The 24319-nt window shown below is 38.7% G+C and overlaps 1 protein-coding gene across 3 annotated transcripts in view; it reads right to left on the bottom strand.

Moving 5' to 3' along the window:
• Positions 1-8225: 8225 nt before the first annotated feature.
• The window catches only part of phkb (phosphorylase kinase, beta), a 214708-nt gene continuing 198614 nt past the window's right edge, over positions 8226-24319 (bottom strand). For 2 of the 3 annotated variants that reach the window (XM_041794257.1, XM_041794242.1), the window contains 7 exons: positions 18404-18494; positions 17060-17265; positions 13860-13994; positions 13197-13326; positions 11652-11759; positions 11279-11419; positions 8226-9671 (listed from right to left, as the gene is read on the bottom strand). In XM_041794257.1, coding sequence (XP_041650191.1) covers positions 9534-9671; positions 11279-11419; positions 11652-11759; positions 13197-13326; positions 13860-13994; positions 17060-17265; positions 18404-18494 — 949 coding nt within the window. In that variant the 3' untranslated portion in view covers positions 8226-9533. The remainder of the gene's footprint in view (positions 9672-11278; positions 11420-11651; positions 11760-13196; positions 13327-13859; positions 13995-17059; positions 17266-18403; positions 18495-24319) is intronic. The other variant, XM_041794249.1, reaches the window with a different exon arrangement.

Below are 24319 nucleotides of genomic sequence, written 5' to 3' on the forward strand. Positions count from 1 at the left end.
CCTGGCCTGAGTGGAATACTGCAGATCATATCAGTAAAGGGTAGGTCTTAATACGTGCCAGTTGTAGTTGTGTCTACACTAAAAAAGCCAATCCTGATGAAGGCATCCCAGACCGCCTGAGCTGAGGGATATCAAATTGTTTTCAATACGCACACAAAACCACTTCTGTGTCAACATGACCAAATCTGATATAAATAGCTGTGGATGTCTGAATGGGATCTCAGCTACCTTGTCTGCTATTGCAGTACCATGTTTTACCTCCCGAGACCTTCCTCACCCTCCCACACATTGCCTTCTGCTGTGAAGTGCATTTATGAAAAGGCAAAACATTAAGCTCTCAGGTGGAGCCTGTCCTGAAAAGTTCTGGATTTTTTTTTCAGGATTGGTTGTGTGAAAAGGCTTTTGGTTCTAAAATACCCTCCTTTAACACATCAATACTCTAAATTTTCCATTTTTACTATTAGCCTGCTAACAGGGGCTAATTAGCAGTAAAATCAAAGCCTAGCTTGGTGTGAATGGTTGTTCTGAGCTTTGCAGGGAGACTTTAATCAGATTTCGAGTTTAGAAGGTTCATTTCATCATAATACTGAATTATAAGTAACCCACTCTTCTGTCTCCTACATTTTAAAATTTGCCGATTAAATGTAGAAAAGTTAAACTGAAAACCTTGAGGATGGGCTGGAAATATTTTAAATAATAAAAGTCATTGACATTTTGTTCCAACCTAGAAGTGTAGACCTGATCTCTTTGTAAATAAATAAAATCGTTCATGAACTGATGCTACAAAAATAAAGACTGATTGATTGAAGTGTCTGTTCATACAGTTTATGGTAATCCCTCCTTTTGTTGGTGAGATATTACAGCCTAAATCAGACACTGTTTTGCCACCAGAAACCCTCAAAGTGTTATAAAACGTATTTTTAAAAAAGGACCACCCACCACACTGCGCTCTTTTAAGTGAGCACTGACTGATGGGCTTGAGTCTGATATATGAAGACCACCTGTGTGTCTGCTGTAAATCCAGAGTGCTTTAGCGCCTGCAGACTAAACACATCATTATGGCGTTTTATCTCCAGCCTGGCAGTCACTCACATCTCAGAGACAGATAACGCAGAGGGAGGAGGCGGATGATGTCTAATGGAGCAGTAAGGTGTGATAGAGATGCAAAATGAGAGAGGGCTGCAGGAAAAAGCTCTGTTCAGCTGTCAATCACTGCATGCTGCATGGTGGTGTCATGTGTGATTGCTGTAATCTCCATGGTGACAACATGCTACAAGACAAGAGTTTGAATGTGATGTGTGCATTGATGAGGGGAAAAACAGAGGAGAGACGGCTATTAATCAAATCATTAATCTGTCACCAAAACACTGCATTAGTTGTCTGCTTCATCTAGCTTAATGTCATGTAATCACATCATATCTAATTTACCTCAACTAATCTTAATTGGTTCATTTAAAATCATCTATCTTTTAAAGTCCTTCTATTGACATCTTTCATTTATATCCAATATCAAGACTAGCCAGTAAATGCAGCACATCAACAGATTTATGAGGAAGTAAATCAATACTATTAGCAAATTTCAACTAAAATCAGGGAAGAGTTAAAATAATGACACCGCAGTAATTAAAGAGTTTGAATCTTAAAAATCAAGTGAAGAAACTAAGGTTTACCCTAAAGTATCCTGAGGAAAATAATGCCAGATCATTTAGATTTCATTTCCTGAGCTCTGCTGCAGCCTAGTGGACTGATGCTACATTACTCCTCAGCACCACAATCCTAATGTTAACAGTAGAGCCATGTCACAGCTCAGACTTCAACCCTTTTTTTAGATGTTTCCTTCACTGAGCCCTGTTAATGTAGGATTCATGAAATCCATATATCAGTAAAGAACGATGACTCACAGTGAGAGGACTTCCGAATAAGCAAAAAGAGTAACACTCTGTGTTTTCACCAAAAAAAATATAATGCTGGTTTCTGTACGTCCTATGTTGCAACTTATATTTTACTTGCACCATGGCTATATTTGGAACAAATTAGAGTTATAAAGAAACAAATTTAAATAAATTAAAATTTAGATATAAAGTTTTATTTTGGAATGCTAACAAATCTAGACTCTAAAAAGTGGATTTGAGCGAATGAAGTCATGTCTGGCATGGATCTAATCCAGTTTTGTTCTTTACTGGTGGTAGTGTACTTTGTGGGCTTATCATTTTGAAATTGAGTGTTGGTTCTTTAACATAGAACTATGAGATCAGGAAATGTGCATCAGTGATGACCTGTTTACCACTTAGTCTGCAGTTTTCCCAGAGTGCCTTTTGCATTTGACACTTAAGCACCATGAGTGAAGTTACTGACTCAGTCAGAGAAGTCCCACTGTGGTGAGCAACTACTATATACAGTGAATGATAGAGTGAACATGATTGGAGAGAAGCCCCTTGTTCAGTTCTTTCAGTCATTCTCACTTGTAGTCCCGTCAGTTGGCCTACCTTGAGTGTCAAAAATATTCTAGATTAAATTATGTGATAGAATAAGGAAAAATGGTAACAAATCAGGAGCATGTATCTTTGTGAAAAACATACTTGAACATGTTATTTTAAGTTGGACTTTACGGTGTGGGGTAGTGTCAATAATTGAGAGGGAATTACTGTGCCAAGGCAACAGTGGGAACAATTTGTTAAAAAAAGAACACCAAAAGCAAAATGTGTGGGTATAACCACTTAGAAGTTTTATTCATATAAAGGTCTGGTTAAGCAGAGGCCATTTGTTTATTATAGTGGATTTTTTTTTTTTGTTTGTTTGTTTTTTTTGTTTGCATTTATCAATCACAACAATAAGAAGCAACATAATTACTACAAACTTGAAAGACTCTGGACTTTTGAGAAAACAATCAATCAACTAATTTATCAATCTTCGTTTAATTTCTTTGTTTTTATAGCGCCAAAGTTATATCAACACACTTTACAGAGAGGGCATGTCTAGACCATAGTCTCTGTTGTTGCCTACTATAACAGACCAGTGTTAATCATAAATAATATATCAATTATATTATTGGTTATATATTAATAACAAAGACCAATAAAGGCCAGCATTAATCACCATGAGCACTGTACTAGCAGTGTTTAACCCTGTTACAGTGGTGACAATAACCTGCCCTTTAAAGGGGCAGGACTGTTAAGCTGAACCAGACTCATGTTGAACAGCTCTCTGCTGAAGCTGTCCTGGGGATGGAAGGAGGGGTAGGGGAGGACAAAATCAGGAAAAGGAGAGGGACAAGAGAAACAACAGATAAAACAAATAAAAGAACAGACTCATGGCGGTTGTGGCCATAAACTTAAAGCCCTGTAAACCAACCCCTCACACTGCCCCCAATGAAATATAAATTCCCTTTTAAGAATTTTTTCAAAGAAATATGCTAAAATCACAAGTTCGTTTCCATAAGTTGTCTGCCAAACATTTTCAAAAGTTAAATAAATGTTTAAACAAGAATAAACTTTCAGTTTTTGAGGATATTCAGATAGCATTGATATACATCTACATTTTAGGATATATATTGCATCTGAGAGGTTAGCAGTAATCAATCTGTCCGAACATGGATGCAAAACTGGAGGGCTGCCAGTTCAGGCCCTTGTTGGACCATGTCTGGAAATTGGTCTAGCAACTGGAGAGGTACTAATTCACTTTCTGAGTACTGCTGAGGTTCCCTTGAAGAAGGCACCAAAACCTAAACCTTGTAGCCGATGCCTCTCTGTGGCCCACAGCCCTCACTCTGGCATCTCTCCACTTGTGCATGTCCATAGGATCCTGTCAGTGCATGTATACCAGCCTTCATGTTTGCAGTGTGTTCAACAACAAAGAGGAAAACTTGAATTTCCCCTTGAGAGATTCATAAAATATACCCTCTTCTTTTATATGTTGGATTTAATTGAATTGAATTGGAGGCAGAGGTCATTTATCTTGTCTCCAGCTCTGTTTCTAAACCATGTCCCCACCATGCTCCCCTCTTTGCCAGTCAGTAACACCGCAAAAAGTCAAATTGTACCAAGTGTCTCTAATTTCTTATAAAATAGGCTTGATTTGCTTGTAGTGAGTTAAGCTAGCTGACAATTCAGTGGGCAAAATTAACTTAAAAGTTTCCTGAAGTTAGATGTTTATCCTAAAGGGTATATAAAAAGAAATAACCATGAACGCTGCTTATCAATGTAATAACATTGAAGGGATAATTAAGGGACTGATGAATACACTCGCCTTGATCTGAGTTTTTATAGTGCAGCGCTGCAGATGGTACACAGCCTCACGGAGAGATCCAGATTGATAGGGAGAACAGGCAAAGAGTGGGTGTAACTGACAGGATTCAATAGAATGCCAAACACTCCCCTCAGGGCTGCAGCAGTCACACTGCATTGCAGTTTTGGTGAGGCAAAAGCTTTTCTTTTTATCTAAAGTAGTAGCATCTCTGTATTTGGACTTGATTTGCTCATGATGAGAGCAGTCACATATTCATGACATATGGAGAGGATAATGATAAGGTTGATGTTTGACACATGAATGATTATTCTGTATTTGGTTTATCAAAGGTATCCCATGGCAAACAAGATCCACATATCACACTGATTGCAGATGGTTAATGGATCATCCATTTTTTAGGTAACTACATGTAATGAGTTAAAAAAGAATGTGATTATCTGAAATTATCTCGGTTCTGGCAGAGATATCACTATCAAGAGGAAGCATGCTGACGAATTTTTCAGATGCTCATCACCCACCAAGACAGTTCTGGGCTAAGTGAAGGGTTATGCTGCATGGCTTTTACTTTGAAAAGTACAAACCAGAAATGAAGTTCTACTGAGTTAATCTTTTCCTGTGACATGTTCTACTGATGTGGTGTTTTAATAAGACCAATCGCTACAGGTATATAAAGTCAATCTCCTAGCCATGCAGTCTCCATTTACAAACAACTATAATACAAAACAGGTCGTTCTGAAGAGCTCAGTGATTTCAAGCATGGTGCTGCTGGATGCCATCTTTGCAATAAGATGGTTTGTAATATTTCATCTCTGCTGGATTTTCTCTAGACAACTGTAAGTGATAATATCAGAAAATGGAAGCATTTAGGAACAACAGCAACTCAGACACAAGACAGAAGACCACACAAAATCACAGAATGGGCTTAATGAGCTTCATGGAATCGTTTTCCATGACCAAGCAGCTGCATGCAAGTCTCACATCATCAAGTTTATTGCCAAGCATCAGATGGAGAGGTGAAAAGCGTGCCAACATGGGATTGGGGAGCAGTGGAAACATGTTCTGTGGAGTGACAAATTACACTTCTCTTTTTGGCAGTCAGATGAGTCTGGGTTTGGTGGAAGCTGAGGGAACGTTACCTGCCTGCCAACTATGCAGTTTGGAGGAGGATGGACGATGGTAGGGGGATGTTTTTCAGGGTTCGGACTGGGCCCCTCATGGTTTGATGAGTTTGGTGTGGAAGAACTTGACTGGCCCACACGGACCCTGACCTCAACCCCATTGATCACCTGTGGGATTGACTGGAACAGAGATTGTGAGCCAGGCCTTCTCATCCATCTTCAGTGCCTGACCTCATCAAAGCGCTACAGAATGAATGGACATAAATTCCTTCAGAAACACTCCAAAATCTTGTGGAAAGTCTTCCAAGAAGAGTGGAAACTGTCATACCTGCAAAAAGGGCCAACTTTGTATCAAAGTACATGTATTTGAATATGATGTCATTACAGTCCCTGTTGGTGTAATGGTCAGGCGGTGGAATACTTTTGTCCATATAGTACATGCCATCAAGGTGAACATACATCTGCTAGAAAAGGTAAACATGAATCTCGATTATTTTACTGTCTATCTTGGCCCAGAGACACGCACAGCTTGAAGAAAAAATGGCGAGCCTTCTATTCTCTAGATTCTCTACTGCTCCCTATGACCATTTTAAACAGAGATCTCTTTCATTGTTTTGTTGTCTCATTTGAGGGTCTGTTGTTTTAATGGTGTTCTTCCTGGTTATGTGCTTTCCAATCCTGCCCCTAATCAGACATAAGCACAGGTATGCAGGCCTTAAGGCAGTTCTTTCCCCTCAACCACAGTGATGTGTTGTTCACAGAAGCCAGTTATGTGAAGAGAGGCACCAGACCCTTTTTGAGAGTGAGTTTTTTGTTGTTGGGGTGTGGTACAGCACAGCCAGTGAGCAGGTTTTTCAGAAACGATAATTCAGTAGGATGCTTCAGAAAACAACTGGAGTAAAATACGAGCACAAATACCATTCAAATGTCAACACATTGCTAAATTTGGCTGATCTAATGAAACAAAAACGGTAACAAATGTAGAGCCATTTGGGAATGGCTCTTCTCAAATGATGCGCATCTCTATAAAAAACTAAGAATTCCCATCACACTGCATTATGCTAGATCCATTTTCCAGCCCAGAGCCAGTTCTTTGGCTGTGGAAGAATTAAGAACCAGTGTTAGAGTAAGCACCAGCTCTGAGCCAGGCCTAGAAGTGGCTTAGCCGAAAAGTGGTAATAGTGGTTTATTCTGTTGTTAATATAAGAACTTTGCACTCATATTGAATATTTTTGCTCAGAATGCCTTCTACCATCCTATCCTAAATACATGAAAAATTAGAGAAAAAGATCTACTATGTATATAATCTGGTTGGATATAGGTTTGGGGTGTTTTTTTAGGTTCAGTTCTGTCTGTTAATGGAGGTATCAAGAAATTAAAGTCCTCTAATGTCAAATGTCTGTTGTTTGTATCTAATATAAAGCTCTGCATTTTATAGTGGCATATGCTTGTTTTTTATTCTGTAATTCCTACATGCTTAATATGAGAATAAAAGACAGAGAAATGTTTACAGTTGATAACTTTATTCCTTTAAACAACAGTCTGAGTTAAAAATACTTCATCTGAAGACGACATTAGACCAAATAGAGACATAGTGACAGGGTGGGGCAAATTCATCACAGTGATGATATTCAAAGAGGCACACTTTAAAATAAGTCAAAATATGTTTAATCATTTCTATCTAAAGATATCAGCAGTCTTTTCTGTAGCCTTTAATCACAATAGCATCATTTTTTAAAAGTTTCTTCAGCCACTGCGCTTCAGAATAGAGGCAGTCATTGTCATGCAGACGCGTGCTGTGTGAAACAGGCCAATAACAGTGCAGCCAATAACATTCAGAGAAACAGTCACAATGATTATAACAAGCAGTATGTCATACAGCAGACTGCATGCACACTCACAGAGAACACAACATCAAACAGAAAGCTCTTACATGTTTTCAACTAAATAACAGGCTATGGTATTCAGGATCAAATCAGCAAATCTGTCAGCTGTGTTTCTCATAAATGGTTTAAAGCTACTGTGAGCCTTTTTAGCTGGTTATGAAACAGGCTGAAACTAACACTGCTTCCTCTTTATGCCCTTCAGAAAAAAGTAAATTGACCATCCCTTTACAATTATTATTAATGCTTGAAAATCCTGTAATGGGGTAGGCTTTGGGAGAACTAGATGCTGCCAAAGCAGCCTTTTTCCCCACTTTTTCCCTCTTGATCAACTTGACTTTTAAAGGAAAGAAAGATGAGATTAGTTGTTAAAAAACACATTTTAACATAATCAGCAAAGAGGTACCATATTGTCCACAGGAGGTGCCAAAACCGACACAAACTGAGAGTTCCTCACAGAAGATTTAATTGAGATTAAGTAGTTGGATGCAATCTGATCACATTTATGAACTAGAGCATGTGTTCTCAAGGACCCAAAAGTGAGTCTTTCAGCTATTATCAGTTAATGCTGAAAAGCAGATAGACTGGCCAGATTTCATGACTGTCATCAGGAATATCTGTCTTGCCAGGCTCCAATCAGACACAATTGTGCCTGTCTGAGAATCAAGCTAACCAATCAGCGTCATTCGAGGAGACCAAGGTGTTGCAGGACGCCGATAGTAATGGCTGCCTCTGGTGTAGCATTTAGCTTAGATGTAGCTATAGTATAGTGACAGTTTTATCAGAAAGGGACCACATTTCTTTATAAAATAAAGATCAAAGCACAGTACTGAAAGCTTTTCATGATGGAAAAGATGTTTTCACTCATCTCAGGACTCGCTTCAGCATGATTTTGTGATTGCTGGGCCAGGTTTAGTTGTACTGAAAGACGGTAATGGCTGTCACCAGTGTCGTGCTTAGCTCGGATGTAGCTGTAGTATTACAGCATTTTTTTTTTTTTTCAGAACTAAGCCAAAGAGCGACACTGAAAGCTTTTCTTGGTGGCCAGGATGTTTCTGCATTTCTACTGAACTGCTCCAGCATGAGTTTTATCCACCAACGCGCTCCACAAGGCTCAAAAACTACAGCAGTGGCTAGTACTGCTTGTCGATCAGGTTACTACTAGAACTGCACATGCCCACTACCTCATTTTGTCCTGTCGCTCTGATTGGCCCATAATTACAGAATATTTGCCCAATCACAAATTGAGAATTTTTGGAAAAGTCCTGCCCTTCCCAAACGCTCTGTATGGGAGGTTTCCCAGAAGAATGTGAAATATATCCCATGCAATGGATATATGAAATAGTCTATCTGGTGTGTCAGGTTAATTTTAAGTGGGTCACAGATGAATGACAGGAGAAAAATATGGGCCAAACAAGTCTATATTGCACTTTTATTTCGAAGGAAATTTCTCCATCTCTTTGTTCTGTCATATTCTGGCAAATCTCAAGTCCAAACCGTTAGTAAAACCATTTTCCTTAGAACTACAAAAACTATGGGACATAGGCTTGAATTTTTTGAACCTATGGTTTAAAGAATCAATTTCATGATGGTGTTATTGATAAAATTTGAAAGCCAAGATGAAGGACAGTTACATTTGATTTATAAGCATTGGAAAATAACAAAAAGGAAGTATAATTTTGGGAAACATGCACTCTTACAGAAAGACAAGACTGATGTATATTCAGTCAAACTGGGCTGAACTCTGGTAACAGTAGAAGTTAACTGGTGGATGCACATTACATCAGCCACACCAACAAAGTACACTCAGGCTAATCAGTAGCACCCATCAGAAACAGGATAACAAATGGCTAATCAGTTATGTGGCAATGTTAGCTAGTTTGAGACAGCTGACATGACTAGACTTTTAATTTAAGTGGCTATGTAACAACTTCTTAAACAAAGGAAGGCTATCAAAACTAAATTAAACACACACACAGCACAGTTAGGATGCTAAACTGACAAACAAATATGGGTATAGAAACAAGGCCCTGGCAATATTGTGAGTTTCAGTCTTAAGGATGTGACTTTCTAACCCCTGAAGCAAACTGCGGCTCTTGCTTACAGCTTTTACTGATGTTTAGGAAGATTATGGTGTGTAGGAGTGGGCAGAGTCCTAGTGAAAGGAGGACTGCAAAGGTTAGAGGTTATTTGCTGGATATATGTGATGGATACTCAGCGAACCTCTCAGGACTATTTGATGACTATGCTGCAGCAGGCTTAGATCAGGGGTCAGAGTGTTGTAAATCTAGCTAACGGAGCAAGGGTCGTCCTTGCAGGGTTTTACATCCCCCTGCAGCAGCTGGATCATCACAGCCTTGGTCAGGTAGCTGGAGGTGCCTCTCTTTCCCACCGGAGGGGTGTTGTAAAACACCTCCATGTCATCCTGGCAGAGAAATGAACAAAATTTACATTCAGTAAACATCATGAGGTGGGTTTTCAAGCATTACTCAATCAGCATTTTTCTCATACCGGTACATATACTGACATTATTTTGTCTTTTCTATTTTCCATCCTCAATCTGTTTCAACACCTAATGCACACAGGCCTCTAATAAAGGACTTCCTTTATTCGTAAAAATGCACAACAAGACCAAGCTCTTATTTTTTGCATATTGATCACACTTAAATGTTTCAGATCATAAAACAAATTTTGATATTAGGTAAAGATGACTAGCATTAATAGAAAATGTAGTTTTAAATGATGATTATATTCATAAAAGGAAAAAAGCATCCAAACCTACCTGGCCCTATATGGAAAAGTAATTGTCCCCTAACCCTTGTAACTGGTTGGGCCACCCTTGGCAGCAAAAACTGCAAGCAAGCATTTGTGTTAATTGCCAGTGACTATCTCACATTGCTGTATAGGAATTTTATTCCACTTTTCCACTTTGCTGTATAACCAAAGTGCTCTTGAGCTTGAGGTCATGAATTGATGGCTGGACATTCTCCTTCAGGTTTTATTGGTAGAGAGCAGAATTCATGGTTCCATCAATTACAGCAAGCCATCCTGGTCCTGAAGCAGCAAAGCAGCCCCAGACCATGACACTACCACTATCTAACTGTTAGCATTATGTTTTTTTTTTTTATCAAATGCTCTGTTACTTTTATGCCAGATGTAATAGGAGTTCAAATTTTGTCCCATCAGTCCACAGAATATTTTCCCAAAAGTGTTGGGGGTCATGAAGATGTTTTCTGTCAAATGTTACAAGTCTTTCTGTACTTCTTGGCCAGCAGGAATTTTTTTTGTCTAGGAACTCTCCCATGGATGCAATTTTTGCCCAGTCTTTTTCTTATTGTTGAGTCATAAACACTGACCTTAACTGATTCAAGAGCGGCCTGCAGGTCTTTAGATGTTGTTCTAGGTTCTTTTGTGATCTACCAGCTGAGTTGTTGATGTGCTCTTGGCCTAGCACTCCTGGAAGGTTCAGCACTGCTCCAAGTTTTCTCCATTTGTGGATAATGGGTCCCACTATGGTTCGCTGGAGTCCCAAAACCTTATAACTGTCTTTGTAACTCTTTCCAGACTGGTAGATGTCAATAACTTTGTCTCTCATCTATTCCTAAATTTATTTGTGACAGCATTATGCGTTGTTTTTTGAGATCTTCTAGCCTACTTCACTTTATCAGACAGGTTTTATTTAAGAGGTTACTTACATTAACAGGTCTGAAAGTATTCAGGCCTGAGGATGGCTAGTGAAATTGGACTTTACTTTCCCAAAAAATATATAGTCAAACACAGTTAAATCATGTTTAAACCAGGGGGACAGAGGGGGAGAGTCATGTTTTTACATAGGGCCAGGTAGGGTTGGGTGGCTTTAAATGAAATCATCATTATCAGGTTATCTTGTCTTATCTTATACAATACTAAAATTTGTATGATGTCCTTAAATGTTTAAGTGTGAAAAATATGCAAAAAAAGAAAGAAATCAGGAAGGGAAAAAATATTTTTTCACAGCACTGTAATTATCATAGCTCAGTAAAATCTCTCTACCTGTTTCTCCATGCCTTCAAAGCGACTGCGATCCCTCTGAAAATCTTTGAAAGCCTCCTTCACCAGACCATCCAGATCCACCTTATCACTGAACTCCAGCTCTGGGTTTCTCTCCAGCACAATGGACACCACCATCAGCAACTACTCACAAAGTGGAGAAAAGGACAAACTGTCAGAGAAAAGTCTAAAGCCAATCTAATCATAATCAAAAGGAGCTGTTAGCCCATTAATGTCACACTGCTTTATTCTGGATAGGCAGTGCTTAAAAAGAGATGCTGTGTGTGTTTAATTCCAAGATAAAAGGGGCTAAATCAGTGCCATGTCTGGCTAAATTGATTCAAACTGGATTTATTGAAGTCTTCAGTGGTTTTACCTCCACTATGATTTGTCTGTACTCGGGCAGGACGATGTTCTTCAGCGTGTCCTCCACCAGCAGGGAAAAGTTCATCTCATACATGGTCATGTCAGACAGAGTCGGTTGCTACAGACAGACAGTTAGAGAAAAATATTAGTTTTAATCATCTGGTCCTGATTAAAGTGTCAGGCTGAGTTATCTGACTTCATCACTGAGAGCACTGAAGAGGCAGAGGGCTGTGGCATCTCCCTCGTCCTTTGTACAGACAGACTGTCCAACATGGCTCCTGTAGTAGCTAGAAAAAGAGTGATAGCTGAACTCCTTTCAAGAAGTTTGTGCAAGGGGGAAAAATGGAAAAGTTTTGATCATCTAATTGGTTTTCATTTCTAAATATGTCTGCTGAATATCACCTGTTTACCTGTATCTGACCTAGCAATGACAAAAACCTCTTTGCGTAAGCGTTTGTAATGATATTAAAGGATTTTTAGGAACAGTGGTTTATAAGTCTTACTGCACTTGGGGTGAGCACTGACTTTGCATACAGTCAAATGCATACTCATATTGTTGAATCCCTCCTCTATGAGGTCAAGGATCTATCATTAGCTTGTATGTTTGAGTCTTCAAATAGTGTTTATTGCCTGCTTTAAACAATGACCAATCTCAACCACAAGGTACTTCCCCTCTCAGCCATTAGGTAGGAAGTTTTCATTAATATGTTACTTTATGTTACTCAAAATCTACAGTGGGGAAAATGTAACCAAGAGACTCATTGCCCCAACCATTAAATGGAATTTTAAAGTTTTCAACTAGTTGTACAGTAAGAAAACACCCAAAAACAGTCAAAAGTGGGAAAAATGTACCCAAGTTGAGGGTAAACTTGTCTTGTGCCATTGTTGTCACAAGTTGTGGTATTTTTTCAGACTTAGTGGGAGCACCCAAAAACAGACAGAAAAAGTGGTGAAGATGGGCTAGTAGCTGCAAAAATGGATTTGAGGTTGCAAAAAGATAGCTGAATGCAGATAGAATTGGGCAAAAAGGGCATAAAAATGCCAAAAGGGGTTTATTAATGGTTAAAAAAATGGATTAACACAGGCATCATTATGCAAGTGGTGGCAAAAATTGGTAAAATTGATCAAAAACGTGCAGAAAAACATGATGAAAAGGGGTTATAAGTGAAAAAAAATGATTCAAAGTGACAAAAATGGGCAGACAATGTGGTGAAATAGGATTAAAAAGTGGGAAAAAATGGGTTTGCCAAAATATGTTTGAAGTAGCAAAAATTGGTCAACAGAGGCTAAAAATTAGGCCCAAAATGGCAAAAATTGTTCTGAAGTGATAAAAAGGGGAAGAAAAAAATGCACAACATTGATCACAAGAAGCACCAAAACTAGCACCAATGGTACTGATCTAACACACATACATTGATACCATCAATAAATCACAACTGGGGAGCGCACATTCTCTGGGATTGTCTGGGGCCCAGTGAAATCTGTAAGCAGGCCTGATTCAGAGTGTCACTTTTATCAGCATGAAAGAATTCCTTTCGCATTATCTGGGAGGTACCTGTGGGAGGTGAGTCCCTGCCACCACGATCCCGTTAGGAGTCCTCTCCAGGATCTGCCACACACGATCATAGAAGCCCAGAGGAGTCCTGTTCAGGGAGCCGTCGATCTTACGCTTATTCAGCCACGACCTGCAGCCGAACAAGGAGACAACTGTTGAACCAAGTTTTAAATTTGGGACAGATAAAACATTGATAGCCCCTGTGCTAGAGGAAAATCTCTATGAGTCAGTGTGTAATAGATCAGATGAGAGGAGATAAAACTAATTCTCATGGGGAAATTGGGTTGCTGCAGGGGCAGATTATAAGATATGGATGAAGACACTACAGAGGATAAAATAATTAAAACTCAAAAGGTTATACAACGAGAACATGCATTGGAATGAAGGCATGGTGTCTTTAACGGCAGATGTGTTACCTTTTTTCAGAGATTTATTTTTGGGGGTTTTATGTCTTTAATCAGATAAGACAGGGGATTAAGTGGGAAACTGAAGAGAGAGAGGAATAAAATGTAGGAAAGGAGCTACAGCCTGGATTCTAGCCAGGCATCTCGCTTAGGGGACAATAGCCTTGCACATGGGGCATGAGGCAAAACCACAAGGCTGCCTGCACCCCAGATGTGTTCATTTAGAGGGATGAACAGCACAGGTGATGATGGAGAGTACCTGCCAGTGTGTTGTGGCTGCAGGACGTCCAGCAGAAGCTGCTTGATGTCACTGGGAGAAAGCTGGTAGATGTCCTGAGGTGGCATGTCTCCTCCTCGGATCTTCAGCTCGTGTTTCATGGCCTGGACAATCCACCTGCAGATCCACACACACAAGAAGATATTCATTCATAACAGGGTCTTTTTTTGGATTCTTCTTCATGGTGTTAAGTATCTTATGGCTCAATTGAATAACTTTAATCCCATGTAAAGATACAGACATGAGATGGGTACTTACAGACTGATGTTGGGTGTCAGGTTTTGAAACTAATGATCAATTTTCCTCCTCTGATAAAAAGTCCCTTAAACTCTAAATAAGAGTCAGCATTTTGGGTGTTAAACTCAACTTCTCCTCTGTGTGATGCCAGCATTTTTATCCATTTTTATTAGATAGCTCCTTTCACTTATGAACTCATAAAGCCATTATAAAAATGAAACCTCTTTATATTAATGGCACATTTCCCTCCTTTGAATTACTGCGCAATAAATGTAATCTGCCTCCAACTCATTTCCTTTGATTTATGCAAATTCTGCAACTTTATTAGATCCAGTAGACTTACCTCTCCTCGTGCACAAAGGAGCAGTCCAATAAAGTCTTAGTAAAGTCTTTGTTTCTGATGATCCTTGTATAGAAGGCTGATATATAAAGTCATAACTATGTCTAATAAATGCCACATGCCTATGAATTTCTTTCACATTTCACAGGACATTAAGGTGGGAGGAAAATACCACAACCCACTGAAGGAGAGCTGAATACCTCATGGGTGATTCACAATGGGGCAATTAAAACTATTCGTAAATGTAGTGCAGTGATATAGCCTGCAAAAACAGCTGTGGAACATTTCTATCTGCAATTAGAGATGGGACAAATCTCAGCTTTTCAGTTTTGGCAACTTATATTACTTGTGCACTTTATAAAAAATAGATTCATGTTTGCTGCTTTTTCATCTTTTACATTGCTTTTTCTTTTTTTTTTTTTTACACATTTTTTTAATCTTAACATAAATGGCAATAAAAACAATGCTTTCCTTTATATGCTATGTTTTTATCACTTGGAGGGGGGACATGAGTGATGGCCTAACAAAAAGTAGAGAAGGATAGAGGCAGGACTACAGTCAACATCTGTTTACGTCTGGCAGCAAGCCAGCATTTTAAAGGTCGAGCTTCTAAAATGTACAGATTCTTTTGTGTGACTGCTCTGAGGCTTTTCAGATTTAAGACCCACTTCCACTATGACAAGGTTTAACTATTTAATCTTCTCATTTGTTATACATGACCAGAAACCGGAAAGTCCTTCATTTTAACTCTTGGTTTAATTGAAAATTTAACACGCATTTAACTGGACTGACTCAGATTAAGTTAAGAAGATTCTATTTATAATTTTCATGAACACTTGCAAATTTCCATTGATTTTGTAGATGCCTGGAAAGGGATATCCTCTTTGAATAATGCTATCAGTAATAGCAGCTGTGAAAATTCACAGTGCAGCAAAAAAAGAGCAGCAAGAGTTGAATGCTGTTAAAGTATAAGCTGCATTCTCCAAGGTTGAGAGAAGTAAGTGAATATTAATGCAGTTCCTTCACTGACTGATAGAGAAATTTATCCCTAAATAAAACATCCAACCCTCTGAGCCCTAAGCTAATTAACCATCTTGTCTCACCTGGCTTTACTGTCTTAAAAATCTTGTAAAACATGCACAGTCATGCTTTAAACATCCTTTTCAGGACGACCTGGGCTTTAAGAATAAATGTGTGGTAGTAATGTCACATGAATTTTATGAAAGCTATAAAGACAAAAGAAATACCTAAATGAAAATTAAAACTGTAACATTTTTATGTGTTACATACTTAACAATAATAATTAAGACGTTTTTGTACACAAGCTCTTTCTCCCATGTCCTGGGGACCAAAAGGTGAAAACATAATCACTCTGTGACAAAAAATGTCTTCAAAATATTCACATATTTACAGAAAAGTCCTTGAGCTTCTTTGTTAGCTTTATGTATGCTATTATTTATAGCAGTTCCTGTCTGCGGAGACACAGAGGGTCACATCGCAGGCTCTCTGTCTCTTTCTCTCCTCATAATGAGCTATTCAGGCCGTCTCCTGTACGATATAATTGGAAAGACATTCAACAAAGGATGACACGATGAAGAGACAGCCTGCCAGTTGTTGTCACAGCCCATTACAATGCATTGTGGGATACAAAATAGGCAATACGGTGGATAGCATTAGCTGCTAGAAAAACACAGCAGAAATGATAGAGGAATGGATGGTTACAATACAACTTAGCAGATTTCTCTTCATGTTTAAGTTTATCTGACCCTGTTTTATTTTATTGTAATCACTCATAGCTGTCTAATATCTATTTTCACAGAGATATTTATGATTCTATTTCATATAATTCCCCTTTTTGTGTCCTGGTTCTGTTTATTTCAATATACAAGCGCAATTGTCAGATTACAGACTCAAATGTAAAATGATAATGTGTGTGAAACAAATGTGCTCAATAAAACATACTTAAACCTGATGTTGCCTGAGTGGTCTGAACAAAAGAGACAGAAAAAGAAACCAGATCCTCCAGAAGGACCAAGGGGACACTTACACTAAGGCCAGTTGCCCCATACTGTTCTAAAGACTGCTTGTCCCCACTCCCCAGTTCCCTGCTGGCTGCATTATACATCCAACCCAGCCGTAAAACAGTTATATATGTAATCAAGTTGTAAAATGACACACACAGTTGACAAGATGCTCAGTCTCAAGAGTCACCTTAATGGAGAAATACTCCAAAAACATGTCAGGAACTTTACTCACTCTGTGGCACATTTTGGTTGTTTTGGTCAGATAAAGCTACCTAACATTGTGCCATTTTTTAAATGATTGTCCAGAGGAACGGTTGTACTGATCATAAATCACACGCTCACTGGACTCCCTTTCTTGTGCACATGCACGAGCAATTGTATACTGCCAAATCTCAACTCTTCCATCTGTGCAAGGGCTGAGGAAGTGCACTGTGCTTGAGGATGGTATGGAGCACTCACACTTGACAAAATGAACTTTAGGGACCCTGTGTGCTTGGGAATGCAACAGTGTGAGTGCACCCTAAATCTACTGAATCAGTCTGTGAAGTGATTGCAGTTGTCCTAAACTTGATTTCTCTTACCCGACTCTGATTTTGAGCATGCCACTGAACAGTTCTGGGTTGTTGGAGATGATCCATCCGATGTGGATGACCAGCTCCTGCTGCAGGACAGCCTCCCTCTGCCCACCTTGAGGCGAGCACTTGCTGTAGATGATTCCTTGGATCACACCTGGCGACAGCGGGTTTGAGATAACCTCTTCTTCTTGCCCAAAAAAACCAAGGGTCACCTGGCATTCGCAGGCATTTGCCCACAGAGAGGGAAAAAGAGCAAACACCAAACCAGCATTAAGTTAGAAGAGTCTGTGCAGTACAGAAGTATAGTTGTGCATAATAAGTTGTGCTTTTGTGAGCCTACACAGGTGCACGTGTGTGGAAATGTGCACATGCCGCTCCCTCTGAGGTGCATTTCCTTCAAGTATCTTTGTTCCATCACTCTGAAATTGGCCTCCTCTCTCTGAGTCACATGAAAGTGTGTGGGAAAGAATTACAGATCCAAAGATTACTCTCCTGTATTTTCTGTCTTCTGAAAGCCATCTCATAAAAATTACACCTCACCAATCTTCCTGATGTGAGGACACGCTCTTTCTCCTCGGCATCAGCTGATGAAACCCTGCACTTTGAAGACAAATCATTCATCTCTACATCTAAACCGAGTCTAACCGCGCGACGAGGCGGCTGGAGCTGGTAATGTTTGGAAACTCTGCATTCATGCAGAATATATTGTTGAATACTTGAATACTGTTGAAAGCTAGAGCTAGAATTGCCTTTCTGTTAGCGGAGGAACACAGCCATTTGAAATCTTAAATCAGCTTTTCCAATCATGTCGAAAGCAATATTCCCTCTGGTGAGCAATCTATATGCAGATTTACACCTTGAGCTACTTGAGCATAATGAAATGCCTAAAACTGTTCAGAAGGGTAAAAATGAGGCGAGATAAGTGACTCTCTCAAGAGGAGGCTAATCTCAGAATAACACTTGACAGGAAATGATGCGCCGGGTATAAGGGAGTGGCATCACACAAAACCCCAGGTCGCTTTCTATTAATCAGCACATAAGGTATGTCTAGACTCGTGGACACGATGCATATTAGGTTTCTCTCATGATAGCAGCCTTTGTGAAACTACAGCTGAGATACACACACGGTGGGGGTGAGCTGTAATGAGGAGGATGAGCATACAGCTAGCCTTAGTAATTCCCTTAGGATGACAGCAAGAGGAGTATAGAGTTCCTTATTTTGTTTCTTTTAATCAGTGAACATTAAAATCATTGATTCCCCGTGTAAAATTCACAAATATGACCCAAAAAAGTTTGCATAAAGGGGATAGTAAAAGTAACCCTCTGAGGCCCTGCAGACTCGTCACTTACCTGCTTGCCATGCACTAAAACACTAGTAATACTGGGGGCAAGGCTGTCCACTATCTTAGTTAACAGACTGGCAGCAAGACGGACAACAGACCTAGATGGCAAAAAGACACAAGAACAATCTTTACATGATGACAGGTAATGACTAACAACTAGGAATTTAGCAAACTGCATGTTTTTCTTCATATTTTCTGCAAGTCTCAGGACCACATTCCTCAAATAAAATGCAAAACAGATTTTATTCAAAGTACATAATGTTAAATTTATATCAATATCAAAATTGGCCTGTTTAGCTAAAATTACTTAATGACTAATAAATAATCAATTAAAAGAAGAGCTATTATCCTGAGCCCATACCAGCGTGGTTTTAGAATAGGACACAGTACTATCACTGCTGCCACTGAAGTAGTCAATTATATCACATCAGCTTTGGATTAAAGGCAACACTGTGTTTTGTTGATTTCTAAAAAGCTTTTGATACTGTGCATCATTGTCTGTTGCAGCAGAGGCTATAAAATATTGGATTTTATAAAAACGCTTGTAATTGGTTCAGGAGTTACTGATCAGAGTCTGAGTCTGAAATCAACAGTCTGTTAAATTGAGAAACTACATCTCAAAATGTTTAACTTTAACTTAAGATGTTCCACAAGGTTCCATCTTTCTGGTTTTATTAACTATTTGTATCAATAAAGTTGCTGATTCTCTTTCAAATTGCCATGCACATCTGTATGCAGATGATATGGGGTTGTACTGTTTTGCTGACATTATACATCTTTTTCTTAATTTGCTACGACAATTTTCTAATAACTTACAAGGTATTTTTAATGATTTGGTTCTGGCGCTTGATGCAGAAAAAACACAACTGATGCTGCTCTACAGAGCAAAAAAAAAAGATCAAAATGACATCAACATTGTAACAAGGAATGGAGGCAAGACTGAAAGAATGACAGAGTACAAATATTTAGGCATGTAGGTTGATGAGAATTTTAACTGCAGTTTTCATATCAATGATCCCTTTGGCCCACTCTGGCAAATAAAACAAACTGGAATATATTTTTGCAGTAATAAATTTAAATCTCCAGTGTTCTGAAGGAAGAGGGTTGTCACGACTGTATTTATGTAAGTCTTGGATTATAGATGGACACTATTTTTAAACACCTGCAACAACCCTAAAATGACTTACTCTGTTTTCACCAAAGATGTTTTACTAGTGATCCTTTGAAAACACACCATTATATTTTAAATAGAAAAGTTGGATGGTCTTCTTTACAGATAGTACATCATTTCCACTGACATCTTTTTGTTTATAAAGCCGTTTTGGACAATTTCTGTTCTATCCCACAAATCTGTGTTAGGTAAGTGCACCCCTATTATATTAATTTTTACCATTTTAATCTTTGAACCCGTTGACCTTCTTTAGACCATTTTTGCTTTGATTTTATCATCTGCTTTTAATTTTATCTTAATTATTCAGACCTTTTTCTCTTGCTCTGCATATATCTAGGGTTATTACTGTAATTCCTTCTTATAAATCTCTCTTCTGTTTAGAATTACTTTATTTTTTTAAATTTCATTTGTAATTGACTCAACATCATTATGAATGACAGCTTCCCCCTCAGTAACTTTTTTAGTATAAATAAAGGTTTAATGATTGATTAATTGTGTAATTAATTGCTGAAGAACAAAAGGTCTTTCAAACCTGAAGAAAGGACTTTGGTATAAAATATTTCAAAGAAATAAGAACAGAACTAACTCTGAGCTTGCACTGTAGCTTAAGTGTGACATCTACTCTCAAAGTTGCATATTAAAGTTTTAGTGTCCTGCTGTCCTTGAGAATGGGCTCTATGCATGAACTGCTTCCGCATTTGGCATTAGACCGCTCCCACACTTCCAGTCGGGAGAAGAGAAAGGTGTATGGTGGCAAATTTGTTGTGGTTTACTCGCTGTTTGCATGAGTTACCTGAGCTGACTGTCAATGATGAGTTAAATGTCCCTGTCCCATATCTGGGTGCGGTTGCATTCACATCACAATTGAACCATGCAAGAGTTCACTTGAATTGGTTCCGAGACCCCTCTCAAAGTGAGCCCAGGCAGGGGCCTGGTTCGTTGGCATTCACACTGACTAAAACGAGCCGGACTTTGGGCTCAAGTGCACTCAGATCCAGGACTGGGCCCCTAGCATGAAAGCCACCATATGCTCTGTAACAAGATTAAATAATATTATTGAACTTTGTACCTACAATCAAATGCTTTAGGAATAGTTTAATCATGAGTCCCAACATGATAATCTGATATCTGAATATCTAAAAGTAATCAGTGATGATGAACCTGAAAAACACTTTGATTGGTGACTGATGATGCATGTGCACATGGGTTTTATACTGTATGTGTGCTGAACTTGGATGGGAGAGATGCATTTGTTGGATAGCAGAGGTGCGTAGTGGAGGCATTAAATTCCAAATGGCAGGTCGCAACTGGTGTCACCTCTACTGGAGGAGGACCAAACTACAGTAAAAGCACACCATCTGCAGCCTCTGTTGACGAGGCCCAGTCAGGTAAAGATGCAATGCTGTGCTTGGAGGCAAAGCAAGTAGGGTGAGAGGTGAGCAAAGCTGAGGCCTGAGTGTAATTTAATCAAGTCATGATCAGTATCCAAATGATAAAAGACCATTCTGCTAGGTTACATCATCGGTCTGATATTGCATGACTTGAGAGTACATTTTAGTACCCCTTTATCTTAGAGAAAATATGCATGAAGCACCAATCTGATACACTCTGGAAGCATTATTCTTCTGCTATGAGGTTTCATTTTTTTCTGTTCTGGAAACATAAAGTTTAATTTTAATGATCAGGGAAAAATATAAATATTTCTGTCTTCATATCTATGAAAGTTAAAAAAAAGATGTATTGTGTATGGCATAAATAGTCCTCTAAATTCTTTTTTAAGTATACCATTTCAACTATTTCAAACCCAAAAATTACATTACACAGTCTGGAGGTGTGTGTAAACAGTTTTGCTCCAGTTTTGTGCTCAAAGCTGTACTAGAAAGCACAGTGTGCAAATTCACTATCATGATAGAAAGAGTATGTCACTGGATGGGCCCCGTTATTTAACAGAATCAAAAATAGCATTAAAAAATCCTGCACACAAATAATTCATTATAAATAACAAAAAGCCAAATGTTTAAAGTGCAGAGGATCTCATCCATGTCAGAAAAAGAAAATGTATCAGTCCCAGTTCTAAAGAATTACTTGTATGTAATAAATAAAATAAATATTCTATTAAAAGTTGACTTCACAGAATATATTTTAATGTTCACTAATTTCTCTGTTCACTATTCAGGAGAGTCAGCGCAGCTGTGAAGCTGCCTCCTCTGTATGCAGAGATCCTATGAGGGAAAAGCAGCACATAGACACACTGTGCAATCTTCACATGGCAACACACAGCCATGGTTTCCACACACACACACACACACACACACACAGACACATAAATACACAAAAACACATGTAAATCTGAGGTGATCCTTACAGAAGCAGGAAACAAAACAACTAATCTCATTAATGGAGTAATGAATACAATGGCTGAAACACAACCGCCTCTTATTATATGCTGAGAATAACTCCTGCTGGTGCTGCTGCATGTGAATGCGTGAGAGTTGTCTGCATGGAGTTATTCAGTGTTTAAACCTGCAGAAATACAAAGGCACACCTCAAGCATAGAGCCATAATGTTTAGGAGGCATGATGTGGTGTTGAGCCACTGAAGCTTTGTTGGAGAACCTATTTCAAGCTCCACTTCCTGGCTCATGTCACGTAAATGAGAAAGTAAATTGAGCTCAGTATCAGAGCTATTTTTCAGCAAGAAGCAATGGAGCTTCCAGGTTTAACATTTTATAATTATTTTATGTTTTGTTCGGTGGTACATTTTCAGTTGTCTCTGTGTTGTAAATTCAAGAAATTAATAAACAGCATATAACGGAGGTAGTAATGTCAACCATCCTGGCATTGATTCAAACCAAGAAACATAAAACATTCTGACCACTGAAGAAAAGCTAAAATGAGAAGTTGTGGAAACTACATACAATATTTTATATTTTCTCCATGAGTGAGGCCAGCAGTATACTTAGAACAAAGTAGAATTCAAGCTGCTGTAAACCCTAACATCTGACTGCTGTCAGACAAACAGTCTTCAGACACTTCCCTCCTGTGATGAGGAAGCTCCTTTGCAGAGGGTCAAACAACTTTCATGACTCATTAGTTGAAGCTTCACAATAAAAGAAATGCCCTTTCCTCTACCAATACCTCTTCTGTATGTGAACAGTTAAGCTTGGCAAGTTGGCTTTTTTTTTTGCTACCCTACCCTCAGCTAAAATAAAAAATGCCAAATCATGCCAATCCCTGTTATGAGAAAGCTGGGGTAATAAAAAATAGGGATATCACATCTTTATCTCCAATGATTGTGTCTGCCTCTGAAAACACATGTAGTTTGTTTCATAGTTATGTTCTTTTTACATTAAAGCAACAATATGTAGGAATTTATTTTGGTGCACTTTGACGTCCACTGAAAGTGCATGCGTGACAGTGCAATAACTCTGAGACAAAGTTCTGTTACAATTCCCCCCTAAAAGACAACAAGCATTTGCTGACAACTAAAACTTTACTGAACATCCTCACCAAGGCCAAGAACCATGTTGACTGAAAATGTAAGCTCACTGTTTGCAACTGAAGTTAGGCAAAAAACTATCAACAGTATCATAGCTACTGTATGTTGGTGTGGGACTTGCAACTCTTTTTCTCTTCTTGCTTTGATTCCCTTTATGCCTCTTCTTGGCCTCTTCTTGATACAATGGTAGCCCTTGTATCAAACAATACCTAGATTGGCTGACTGGTACCTTGTTACCTGAAGGCTTCTTTGTGAACTAGTGCCATAAAACCAAACTCTCTTTTTGGGAGAGAATTACAACCAGGGGCTAATGCTATAAAAAACTTACAACAGGTAACCATGGCACCATGGAGTAGAGGGATTAGACAACATTATCCCTGTTGAAAGTTATTGCACTGTTCCCCTTGAAGCATTATTTTCAAGCATTAGCGGATGCATTGTTTACAGTATTTTAGGATTCATAAGACAGATCTCTACAGAGTAATTCGTGAGTTGAAGCTCACTTTTTTGCCAACCTACAGATGGCTCCTGGTGCTAATATCCCTTCCAGAACAGTCTTAATAGTGCAGTGTTTATTCAAAGCTTTAACACTACAAATCCACATTGCAAAATATATGAGAATATGACAACTCATAATAATATTTTGACAGCATTGCTATCAGTCCTCCACTTTGACACTGGAAATGTAAGACAACCACTTTCCATTAGCCTGTTGACCAATCACAATGCTCCAGTTTTTCTTCTATTGTTTACTTGGTGTTAGCAACAAATCAGTGCCATTTTAAGATCAACAAGAGATAGGAAAGTTATCTGCCAGTTTAGAAAGGAAAAAAAATAGTCCTCGGTGCAAATAATGAAAAGAGGACATTTGCACTCCTACAATGGGATTCATACCCATTTTACTAACTTGAATACCAAATGAATGCAAAATGTGAATTTGTTTTACAGTGTTTAATAATAGTGATAAATTCTGTTATTTTTTTCTCCTTAGGAGATGACACTGAATGCGATTCAACAGGCAAAAATTCAAGCAGACCAAAACCAGAAAAAACTAGCGTGGAGTTCCAAGGGTTAAAGGAAGATGATTGTGGCCATTTCACTTTCTGAAACCTATAAAGTAGCTTTGGTTGTTTAAAATGTTGAGCATCCCTTACATATACTACCCCGTTGTCAGTCTCTGTCTGACAGTCAATTTCGGGTTCTGTCTTTTTAAAGCTCCCTTACCTACAAGACCACTTCCTTTAGACTGGCCTC

Source organism: Cheilinus undulatus, linkage group 1 (assembly GCF_018320785.1).
Source record: "Cheilinus undulatus linkage group 1, ASM1832078v1, whole genome shotgun sequence".
In the NCBI taxonomy this organism is placed as follows: Eukaryota; Metazoa; Chordata; class Actinopteri; order Labriformes; family Labridae; genus Cheilinus; species Cheilinus undulatus.